Source organism: Equus asinus, chromosome 3 (assembly GCF_041296235.1).
Source record: "Equus asinus isolate D_3611 breed Donkey chromosome 3, EquAss-T2T_v2, whole genome shotgun sequence".
Classification (NCBI taxonomy): domain Eukaryota; kingdom Metazoa; phylum Chordata; class Mammalia; order Perissodactyla; family Equidae; genus Equus; species Equus asinus.
In genome coordinates this window covers 73,919,034-73,931,332 of record NC_091792.1, presented here as the reverse complement: position 1 = coordinate 73,931,332, position 12,299 = coordinate 73,919,034, and the positions used below count along the sequence as shown (strand labels likewise).

The following is a 12,299-nucleotide window of genomic DNA, read 5'->3' as shown; positions in this document are numbered from 1 at the left end:
AGAGTATATTTCTTTTATCCTTAGATGGTGAACTAGAGTTATACAGTAGTATCATATACCCAAAAAGTAACATCTTCCCTCCTGCACTCATCAGCATAATCCATGCCATTTAAAATTTCATGCAATTTATTTTGTCTCTAAAAGATAAAATTTAAGAGCAAAAAATTTTAGTTTGTGTTTCTGGAAACCGCTGTGCATTTATTTTGAACACATGTGAACAGCACAGGAGAAAAGGAAGACATAGAAAGGAATGAAGAGTGAAGGGAAGGAGACCAAGGGGAAACATGTCTTATACTGACATTTTTTTTTATCTACACAGTTGAACGCTACCCTCCAGTTTAATCGTTCATTGAGAGCATGGCCACACTGGTCACAGAGACTTCCATTCACCAGCTAAGTGGGAAGAAACTGTCAAAAGGCATCCCCTGACGCTCTTTGTGTACCCTTGATTCTCCCCAGTGCCGTCTTCAGAGCTCCGGTCACATCCTTGTTCCTCAGACTATAGATGAGGGGGTTTAGCATGGGTGTGAGGATGGTGTAGAACACAGAGAAGACTTTGTCCTGGTCTGGCCTGTGGTAAGAATGTGGCAGCATGTAGGTGTACATGGCAGCCCCATAGAACAAGGTAACCACTATCATGTGAGATGAGCAGGTGGCAAATGCTTTCTTCCTCCCTTCCCCTGAACTCATGTGGTGAACTGTGGTCAGGATTTGGGCACAAGAGGCAATCACCACAGAGAAAGGAATCAGCAGCATCAAAACACAGCACACGTACATCACTGTCTCATAGAGAGCTGTGTCTGCACATGCCAACTTCAGGACTGCAGGTGCCTCACAGAAGAAATGGGTAATCTCCCAGGAATTGCAGAAGGGGAAGCTCATGGTTATGGGAGTTAGGAGAAAGCCATCCAAAGAACCCCTCAAACCAGGAACCTGCTATGACCATCCAGCAGACCCGTCGGCTCATGAGGACAGGATAGCAGAGGGGATTGCAGATGGCCACATAGCGGTCATAGACCATGAGGCCCAGTAGGAAGAACTCAGCTCCCACAAGGGTGAGGTAGAGGAAATGTTGAGCTGTGCATCCCAAAAAGGAGATAGTGCTTTGACCCAACAGGTAGTCAACCAGCATCTTTGGCACAATGGTAGAGATGTACATCATGTCAATGAAGGAGAGGTGACTGAGCAGGAAGTACATGGGAGTGTGGAGACATGAGTCAGTGCGGATCAGGAAGATCATGACCCCACTGGCCATCAGCGCAGTGAAAAAGATGATAGAAATGATGACAAGCAGAAGGACTGAGATGTCCTTTCTGTTGAACAGCCCCATGAAAGTGAAGTCTGTAGAGGATGTGTTGTCCACTTGCATTGATTCCATGATGGCTCTGCTGTGCCCTAAAATTTTCAGAATAAAATGATCACTCAGGCACAATTAAGAAAAGAAAATATGGGTTAACTGTTATGTAGCAAACTCATAAAACTTGGAAGAAAACTTTTAAAAATATGTTTCTTGGTACTTTGGCACTGACACCTTGCAAACAATATTTTCTAGAATGCTTTTAAGTAAAATTGATTATTTAAAATCAATAATTCTTTAAATGGATTGGACAAGATTATACCAGCTGATGCTATTGTACTACAGTGATACACACAACACCACCTAAAGGTGTATAGCATGCTATGCGGCATGCGGCAGTTAAACATACCCTAGCATGGTGTGTGTGTACATGTGTGTGTGAACATACTACCTTAGATGTGTTTAAATGAGTATTTTTATTAAATAAATGTTTATTATAATCAGCATCACCATCATCTTCAGAATATTTAAGTCTGGCTATGGGTAGTCTATGTCTACCGTTTAGCCACATATAGGGGTGATCTCCCATTTGGGCCATGAGTCACTGCCTACATTATAAGTGTTTTTTTTGGTGTCAGTTCATCTGTGATGAAATAAAATTGTATGGGAGGAAATAAAGTGGGCAATGGAAACTACTCTTGCAAATTCAGACATGAAAAGGTTATCCATTGCAAGAGGCATTCACTGATCTAGAATTAGTTTTTATTTCTTTTTAAGAAAGAAATTTCAATTTTAGGATGATGAGTAATTAGCATTGGTATTATGATTGGCATTACCTATTAGCAATCAGCACTAACAATTAGGATTCAGGGGAAATAGCACATGAACATACATCCTGAACTATAACTCAGCTATTATTTTTAGAAACTGGAAATTTTTCAATGTGATTTGTAAATTAAAACAAATTGAGTAGCTGCATTTTATATAAATTCAGGTTATGATAGAAGAAAAAAATATCCACAAAGAACATTTTGAATGTTAAGAATGATTTCCACGGGTTTTAGAATTAAATAAGATAAGGCAAGATATATTTTACCAATACGCTTGAGAATTAAACTGATAAAACTTGTCTATTCTCAAAATATTCTAAAAATATGAACACTTCAGTCAACTGAGCTGAAAAAAACTTACTATTAAGAGCAATGATAATGACATTGTGAAGAGTTTACCTGTGCCTAGTTCTTCACATCTATTGAATCACTGAGCTTCACAATAAAGCTAAGCAGTGAGGAACTGTAAACCCCGTTTCACCAATGGTGGATTGAAAGTGATATTCTTGTGGTCACACAGTCTGTTAGTGCAGGGGTGTGTGAACTACGCAGTCTCAATTCTGTCTGTTCTCTTACTTGCAGAAAAATAGACAGAAAAACAGCTAGACATTTATTGTAGTTGTCAAATAAAATGTCACAACAACATGAATCTGTTAAATTTTTAAATATATGTAATTAGTAATGTGACTAGTGAAAACTAGTCATAAACAAGACCACATGACATAAATTAGTATAAATCAACACTGCTTTTTGTATTTTTGTGAGGAAGATTGGCCCTGAGATAACATCTGTTGTCAATCTTCCTCTTTTTCCTTGAGGAAGATTGTAGTTGAGCTAACATCTGTGTCAATGTTCCTCTGTTTTATGAGGGATGCCACCACAGCATGGCTTGATGAGTGGTGCTAGGTCCATGCCTAGGATCAGAACCTGAGAACCCTGGGCTGCCAAAGCAGAATCCATGAACTTAACCACTATGCCATCAGGCCAGCTCCAGGACTGCTTATTTTTGAGGGAGAAAATGCTGTTTCTCATGTTTAGTTTTTTTTTTTCCAATTTCAGAATCTTTGATGGCAGGTTTCATAGATTTTTCCCTGACACCATGTACCATTTCATCACCATTTAAAATCGATCTCATTTTTCTTTTATCTTCCTAGTTTTGATTAATGTAGCCTATTATAATATGTATCTGAAGGAAAAATGCTCTCCAGATATTGGAATAGCCTAAATATTAGTAGTATTTCAACTGCTTCCACACCTCTCACATTTTGGGTCTAACTTTTATCACACCCTATGATGCCAGGAAGAGAGAGAAAATGATGTATTGCTTTACAAAGTCAAATAGGATTCTCTGCTTTCCATTACACTCATTCCAAAATCTCTTAAAAATCTACCTTTGCCTAGTTTTTCCACTCAGCTCTATAGTCCTTGCAATAACAAAGGCAAACTCTAAAGTCTTCTCTATTTTGCAGCTGTCTGACATTACTCTCCCAATTGCACATAAAAAGTCTAATTTGTCAGACAGGAAGCCCCATTTGGTTAAATTTATTATCTGCTGTCTCACTATGCTGAATCATAATGAGAAGGAATTATACTTGTTGAATTTCTGCTGAACAAAGATTGTACTGCTTTCCTATGATTTAGTACAAGTGACAGCTATCATAAAATGTCTGGAATAATTCTGTGACTTTATACAGGACTTTTCTTCTGAAATGAGGCAGTGGACATAAAGTAACACCAAATTTAGAATCAAATGAATTGCGTTCTCCTTGACATGATATTAATTAATTCTATTACCCTGTATTCTCTCCCCAAACTCTCTGAGCCTTGGTTCCCATTTACATTAATTTTAGATGATATGACATCAGAGCTATTCTGTAGATCAAATAAATTCTTAGTTACAAGCGAAAAATATATTATACAATGCAAGGTAAAATACCAATGTTATACCCATATATGTTTATTGCAAAACTATAAGTGTGTGAGAATCCTCAATCTCTCATTTAAGCAATCTACACATTCACCTAAAATCTGTGAATTTGAGTTATAAGTACCTCTTGAACTTCAGGTCTATAGACTTTGGCACTCCTGGTGGAAATATTTCAGCTGTCAAATTCTATATTTTTTTCTAAATATCTCTTGACTTGAAGGAAATGGTCTTCAGCATAAATTCTCAGAAATATGGGTGAATCACACTTAAGCCTGAAGAGAATCTAAATATCTTTGAGACACATAGATATGCTTGGCCTGCAAACTATGAGAACACAAGAAACAGAAGATTGCATAAAATTGTCATGACTTTATTGGATAAAATTGTCTTTAAGTTTTACTTAAATTAATTTTTTATTACACTATACCACATATCAAAAGAATGCAACACAATTATTCCATTCTGACATTTGAAATTATTCCCTCTTATTTTGTAAGGGGTACACATTTGGTTGAGTAGAGTGGTTAAAATTACTTCTTCCCACTTAACTTGAAGTTAGGATGTGATTTCTGCCTAGAACTAGGATGATCAGCAAGCTCATCCTTTAAATCAAGTGATAATGGTATCTCTAAGTTGTAAGTTGCTTCCTTTCCCTGATTCTCTCTGACTACTGGTGAACTTTCTGCCAAATGAAGAGCATAGTCCATGGTCTTTTGGAGCAACAGCCCTGTTGCTAGGAAGCTCTGTGCTCACTTGGATTAAAAGCTGCCTCGTGAAACCTCCTTCTCTGCCCTCTAGATCCACTCAGAAGCAGTTTCTTCCCTTTTTAATGTTCATTTGTTCATAATTTGAATATGCCCATAAAGTCTTTCTCCATCTTTCTCTGTGCCAGGTTATGCTTCCCTATTTTTGTATGCATTCATCTATGAACTCTTTGCCAAAATGTCCAAGTTCTAGGTATTAACTTGAGATAATCTTTGGACATGCCCATTTTAAAATACAATCTCTATTTCAACAATTACTTTAGATGGAGTTTTTTCAGTGCAGAATAACTGGGGATGTTACTTTTCTATTTTATATCAAACACATCACATTGTTGGCACATTATATACATATTAAAACTATTCTAATTCTGTTTTATTGATCTAAGCATCTGTTTTTCTGCCATTATCTTGTATGATACTGTTGTTGATTCTATCTTTATTTAAAATTTTGTATTTCATTTATCATGGATTTTTTGCCTTTTTTAAAAAAAAATTGCATTAAAATATTATTTATCTTGGGTAAAAATCTCTGCCAGTTGAATTTTCACATGAGAGTTTCTCAAGCCAGTTCAATACATTGTTGTGCAGTTTGGAAATAAAATACAAAACCTTAGATATATCCCTAAATCTTCTCTGTATTCCAAAATTATGCCCAGTATCTCAAAAAGTTGGAATCATTAAGAATAAAATCAAATTCAAATAAGAATCATAAGCTTATAACATGATAAAAATGCAAATGTACTCAGACAATTTCACCAAGCATACATTACTGTTTGGGACATCACTCCAGGGAGTCACTCAGGCCACATTCCTTTGTTCACCACATACCCCTCTTGCCAGGACCCCTAAAGAGATCACATGCCCCACAACTAGAGAGACCCACTATTTCAGATGGGAATTTATTCTATGGTATGGCAGGCACTAAAAGAAATGTTTTGGAACCACTGGTAGAGTGGGGTTGAGGAATGCAGGTGTCTGCACATCCTTTAATATCATTATAGAAAAGTCATATGTACAATGCGTGCATCACTGAAAGCAAGGCATGAGGCCTGGCTTTAAGTTAGAGGGCCTCCAGGAGTCTGTCTGTTTTGCCTGTATGTCCTTAAGACAAGCACATCCAATTCTCAGACCCTCAGTGTCCTTATCTGTAAAAAAAAAAAAAAAAAAGGACAAGGATAAAAAGGCAATCATGCCAGTGGTTGGTGGGAGAAGAGAAGCACCAGCAGGGAATCAGGAAGCCTCTTCATAGTCTGTGCCCTATAAACTGGGACTAAGTGCAAGTTTTTCATTTAGTCCTTTTGTATCTTTCAAATAGTGTTGTCCCTATCCCATCTAACTCGCAAGGTCAAGCTTTGCTTGAATTATCAAACAAGAAAAAAAAGGGAGGAAAGGTTTTGTTAAAATTGCACACACAGACATAAAAAGGTGTTTTATAAAGAAGATTCTTTGTACTGTTTCACTCAACAGCACCCTTACAGCAGGAGATTTGCAAAGCATACTCCAGCAAATTCCCTGAAATAATCAGGCAATCTGCTTCTTGGTGCACTTGCAGTTGAGGGGGTGGTATGGGGCAGTCTTCTCCCATTGAACTTGCACTTGAGATTTGCAACCCATCAGTTGTAGACACCGTGCCTCCATTTCCTTAGATTTAGCTTGCATAAGTCTTGTTTACATCATATAAAGAAAGATGGTTCAGACCACTGGGAAATGCTGTAGAAACTCAGTGATTTCCTTATTCATGAAATAGTTAAAGTGTCATTAAGATGAACCAAGCTAGGTGCTCATTAGCATTTGATCTATAACCTGGGATCTTCCTTAATTTCAAAAGACCTGGATTTTCATTAAAATAAGAGAGAGAGAAGAACATACAGAGTTGGTCTAAATATTGCAGAAGCTTGTAGATGATTCACTGAATTGCTTAAATTTAATTAAGGATTTTGCCTTGTTTAGACAAAATCTCAAACTATTAAATCCAATCATTTAATTTTCAAAAATCTTTAAAATGATTTGTTTTTCCTATATCCACCCTTGTTTAACTCATCACCTCATTTCCTCAAAGGCTTTTCTTATCCATGAAATCTGAATACTGCATAGTAAAAGCAGCATATTACACATCTCTTGGTATGCATAAAGGAATGGAATACATATCATTTATATTAAAAAATCACCCAAGGGGGCCAGCCCTGTGGTTGAGTGGTTAAGCTTTCACACCCTGCTGTGGCAGCCTGGGGTTTCACTGGTTCGGATCCTGGGTGCAGACATGGCACCGCTCCTCAGGCCACGTTGAGGAGGCGTCCCATATGCCACAACTAGAAGAACCTACAACTAAGATATACAACTAAGTACCAAGGGTAATTTGGGGAGATAAAGGAGAAAAACAAAATTGGCGACAGTTGTTACCTCAGGTGCCAATCGTTAAAAAAAAAATCACCCAAATGCCTAATTTTATCCTAAACTTTGTTCCAAATAAAGAAGATCCTCATTGTCACTTACTTATAGCTGAATCCTCTCCAGATAGTCATTCAGAGTAGAGTGCATTATCCAAAGGTAGAGCTAGTCATACAAAATTTAGTAAAAAAAAAAACTCACCAGCAAACTATAAGAACTTTATGTAACTAAGAAAGAGATTGGGAATGAACAGAGGCTTTTCAGAAAGAAGATGATCTCTTAGTAGAAGAGAAAATGGTTCTTTAGTAGATTTAATTTCTTCAGTTTATGTTGAGACAGAAAAGAACACAAATTGATTCACAGTCATGGGTATCCATAACAAGAAAACTTTCAAGCCCACCCGTGTGCCTGTGTGCTTTGCATCTTACCCCTTAAGATCCAGCATGCAGAGGGTTTTTACTTGGACTGTGATATTGACTGACGATAGAATTAGCACAGACAGACATGCAGCAAGTTATTAAGAACAATTTGGTAATATTGCTCTTAATATCTGCAGAATGAAGTATTATTTTTAAAAATTAAAAATTAAAAAATTTCCACCCCAAAATCCATGACACATTTTACATTGACAGGATATACCATACAAATTCTCCAGCCTTCTAGAAAAGTATGTTAACTCTTGCTTCCTCTCTTTGCAAGAAAATATTTAGAAACCAAAGAGGGGCAATTATGAAAAAGTAAAAATACAGGAAGAAAGCGGTAGACTACTACAGAACAATGAATTATCTCTGGTTGCTCTGCATTTGGGTTCCTTGGCACAATGGGAGGTCTCTGAGTGAGAAGAGGGAGGAGTTTAAATAGTTTTCAGAGAAGGTCATGAAGTAAAGTGCTCTTGGAAAGAGCAGGTCTCCCTCTACAGATCTCAATAGACTTCAGTGAGACAGATTTGTCGCAGCTAATTAAAAGTATATTCCTAAGGTGTAGGAGAGGGAGCCCTAAAGTCACATGAGCTTTGAGAATAGTGTTTCCACCACTGGGCTCCAAAGTGCAAGACCCTGGTTTTCTTAGCATTTCAACAGAAATTTCCTCTAGCAGCTATTGCTCCTGGAGAAATGTGGGAACAAATGTGAAAAGTCATAAAAAATGAAAAGTAGCCCAATTGCTGTTATTTATTTTAGCATTTTATTGATAATCTAATAATAATTATTTTACCTGAGCATTAAGTCAATACATAATCTGATGAAAATAGGAAAAAGTTTAAAAATTTAGAAGAATCCATAATACTCAGAGATAGTCACAAAAAAAATCATATAGATGGTTATCCTTACAAAATTACATTCCCACTGCATGTATACATACATACATACATTTATACAACATATATACTTACATATATATCATTTACATACCAACATATATATGGGCATATGTGTGTGTATTTATGTATAATTTGACAATTTTTATTTTTCATGAACTACTTATTAAGAAGTAGATGTGAAATATTCTTCCAAATGCAACTTACAATATTCATAGGGTATTCTACCCTGTGGCTATAATTTATTTTATTTAATCAATGTTTCATTTTCACTGCACACATTGTTTTAATTGTGGCAGTAGTAAATCATGTGATGATGAACATCCTTATATTTAATTTAGGAAAAAATATATTAACTAAAATTTCACATAATAGGAAATTGGGCCTCATTTATCTTACAAGACGGACAGAAGTTCTTGAGAAGTGGAGCTGAAATGGATCCCAAGTTATCAGGGTCAGCCATCTCTTTCTATTCTGTCTTGTTTACTGTGTTTCTTGTACCCCATCACCTTCTTGGTTGGAAATGCCCCCTCCTATCACCCTGTATGCGATGCTTTCCAAGCTAGTCTGACATAGAGAACCAGAGGAAGGCTGCACCTGGTTTGCAATTGATAAGCCAGCTGACTGAGAAGGGAGCAAGTCTACTTTCCTGATTAGCTGGTCAGTTCAACCCACTGTGTTTCAATGTGAATTGTTTCATTTGGTCAAATATTTTGTCTACCACCCGGCAGCTTTTTCAGGGCATTGGAGGCACCTCACCCACCACTGCCAGTGTCTATCCACAGTAAAACAGTGCTGAACCCAGCCAGGGTTTCATCAAATTGGTGGGAGCCCAAAGCCTGGTAGAGCACCATTTAGAGGTGGTCCAAGAGGCCTGGGATATGGTCCAGGCTTTTACAACTGGGTATATGATTTAGGCTAAACATTTACATTCTCTGCTTATCAGGTTCCTAAAAAGAAATTATACTAAGTCATTTCCAAAGAATTTTCCAGTTCCAATTCTCAAATGAAAAACTAATTCTTTCCTTTCCATTTAGTAATGTTCTCTACTGTAAAACCCAGTGTTCTAGAGAAGGACAAAAGGGACTGTCCACTATTTCTTTGGAAGAAAATGGTCGATAGAAAGATCCATACCACTGCTACAATCTAGAGAAGTTTTCCATAAATCTAACAATCCTAACGAATTGGAGAAGAAGTTGCAAAGTGATTATTGAATTTATGAACTAATAGAGCACTTCTTCCTCATCTACCTCTGTGTCTTCTGATGTAACAACTATCTACCACACAACAAGTACAACATCATAGGGTCTTTGCCCATAGAGAATGAGTCTTTGCATTTCTTAAAAAACACAATTCATTTTTTCCAGTTCCAAATTTAGATAAAGGAAGCATGTTTTCAATTGTTACTCAAAGAAAGGATATCTGGATTTTCTAAATCCTAATCTGAGTCCATGTAACTCTTCTCTTTGAAGCTTTATGGTCGTTTAGTCTCTTTCAAATTCTTTCAAATGTCCACACATCTAGCCCTTCTGCAAACTCCATCAATGGATCATTTAAATAATGTCATCAAATCACTGGATCATATGAGGCCACTGAAGATGGTCAGAGCATGTAATGTTAAATAGACATTTTGGGGCATTTATATACATGAATCACTATCTGAGAAGTGGTATGAGAGAAGAATTGGAATGAGTGGACACAGAGAAGGAATAAACACCAGTGGTGTTTACAGCCTTATTCACATGTGGATGTTACCATGACTTCGCATTTTTGACAAAAGTACTGCTGATAACCTTCTAAGATAGCTGGCATTGGCAGTTGATGCAGGTGTCATCCATATAACGCATGATAATATGTATATAACATCACCCATACTACTCTGAGAGGATTTAAACTGTCAGAATTCTTCCCTTGTCATGCCACAGGTCCCTTGGCATCTTGCCAAAACCCTCTTCAAAGCCCCTGTGACATCTGTGTATCTCATACTGTGTTAACAATGGGGTGAGGATGGTATAATAGTAAGAGAAAACCTTGTCTTTGACTGGAGTGTGGTAAGATTGGGGAAGTATATATGTGTAAAGGGAAGCCCTGTACAAAAAGGGCACCACCATTATGTGTGATGAGCAGGTGTCAAAGGACTTCTTCTTCCTTTCTGCTGACCTCATATGGTACACCATGATGAGAATCTTGGCATATCAAGCAATCTCCATAGAGAAAGTGATTGGTAGCATTATGACACAGCAAAGGAACATCACTATTTCATTTCGTTGCCACAGGCCAGCCTCAGCATGGTGGGAGCCTCACAGAAGAAGTGGTTGATCTTGTGGGAAGCACAAAATGGGAGACTCATGGTGTTAGGGGTGAGGAGAAAGCTGTCAAAAGTACCACCAAACCAAGAGCTGGCCAAGATCATCCAACAGACATGGTGACTCAAAAGGATGGGATAGCAGCACGGGTTGCAGGTGGCCACATAGCTGTAAGTCCCAGCAAGAAGAATTCAGCCCCCACAAACCCCATGTAGAGAAAGTACTGGACTGTTCAGGAGACAAAGGAGATGGTCCTCTTACCCATGAGATAATCAACCAGCATCTTGCGTACAAAAGTTGAAATATACATCATGTTGCTGAAAGAGAAGTACTGAGCAGGAAGGACATAGGAGTGTGGAAGTGAGGGTCTGTGTGGATCAGAAAGCTAATGACTCCATTAGCTATCATGACCATAAGGAATATGGCACAAATGATGCTGAAAAGGAAACCTGAGGCTTTATTGTGAGTAAAGAGCCCTGAGAGGGTGAAATCACTGGAAAAGTTCTTTGTATCTCCATCCATGGCATTGAGTTATACCCAGAGGCCTAAGAAGAAAAGTGTGGGGTTTATGAAAATTGCAGTAGATGAAATGAACTATTTAAAGATGTCTGTATATGTACTGCTAAATTAAAATCATTTATATAACTAATATCAAGTATTTTTTGTGTGGGTGTGGATTTGCAGCATCTTCCTTCTTGGCTGTTAAAGAGTAACTCTAAATCTAGATCTCCATGGTTTGAAGATAAATGGACATTTGGCAGTAGATGATTAGTTTAAGGGAGTTTAATTATTATGGGAGAACATTTGGGCCCAAGAGAGAGGATTCTTCACCTGGAGTTAGCTCCATTTATTTCAAATATGCAAACAACTGCAAAAGAATTGATTCAATCAGTTCAAATAACCAAATAATTCAGTAAGATGTTTTATTGAATTCGTAATTTTTGTGACAACTTTAAAACTAATCAACCTTATCTATGAATAATAATTAAGTTGTAGATATAGTTGAAAACTATAATGAACTGTAGTGAATTAGATCACAGTATCATTCTTCTGATCCTTGATCATCTTATTTGTTCCTTCACTCATTTGCTGATTTCTCAATCATTCACATACCGACTTTTATTTATGGGATGCTATCAGCACAGTGTTCTAAGCTTTAGGAATACTGTTGTAGACAAAAGGAGACATCTTGTGACTTATGGCTCTAGTTGTGGGAGAAACAAAGTAAACAAGTAAATAATGATGATGGTTCTGGGTAATACCAATAACTGCTGTGAGGAAAAGAGCAACATGGCTAGTGAAGGATGACAAAGAGTAGCCATGTGAAAATTTGGGGAAGGGTATTCTTGCAGAATGAATAGCAAATTTAATATCCTTAAAGAAGAAATGAACTTGTTATGTTCAAGATAGCTCATGGAGAGCATTGTGAATGAAAGGTATAGTGAGGCATCAGAGATCTGATTTTAAGACAT

The 12,299-nt window shown here is 37.3% G+C and overlaps 1 protein-coding gene and 1 pseudogene across 1 annotated transcript; both read right to left on the bottom strand.

The window, feature by feature from the left end:
* Positions 1–411: 411 nt before the first annotated feature.
* Positions 412–1,369, bottom strand: LOC106824877 (olfactory receptor 2T1-like). Its single transcript, XM_014831396.3, is given in 2 exon segments — positions 412–921; positions 923–1,369. Coding segments are annotated over 2 exon segments (957 nt in total).
* Positions 1,370–10,418: 9,049 nt separating this feature from the next.
* On the bottom strand, positions 10,419–11,349 carry LOC106824875 (olfactory receptor 2T6-like; annotated as a pseudogene).
* Between the last annotated feature and the right edge of the window lie 950 nt (positions 11,350–12,299).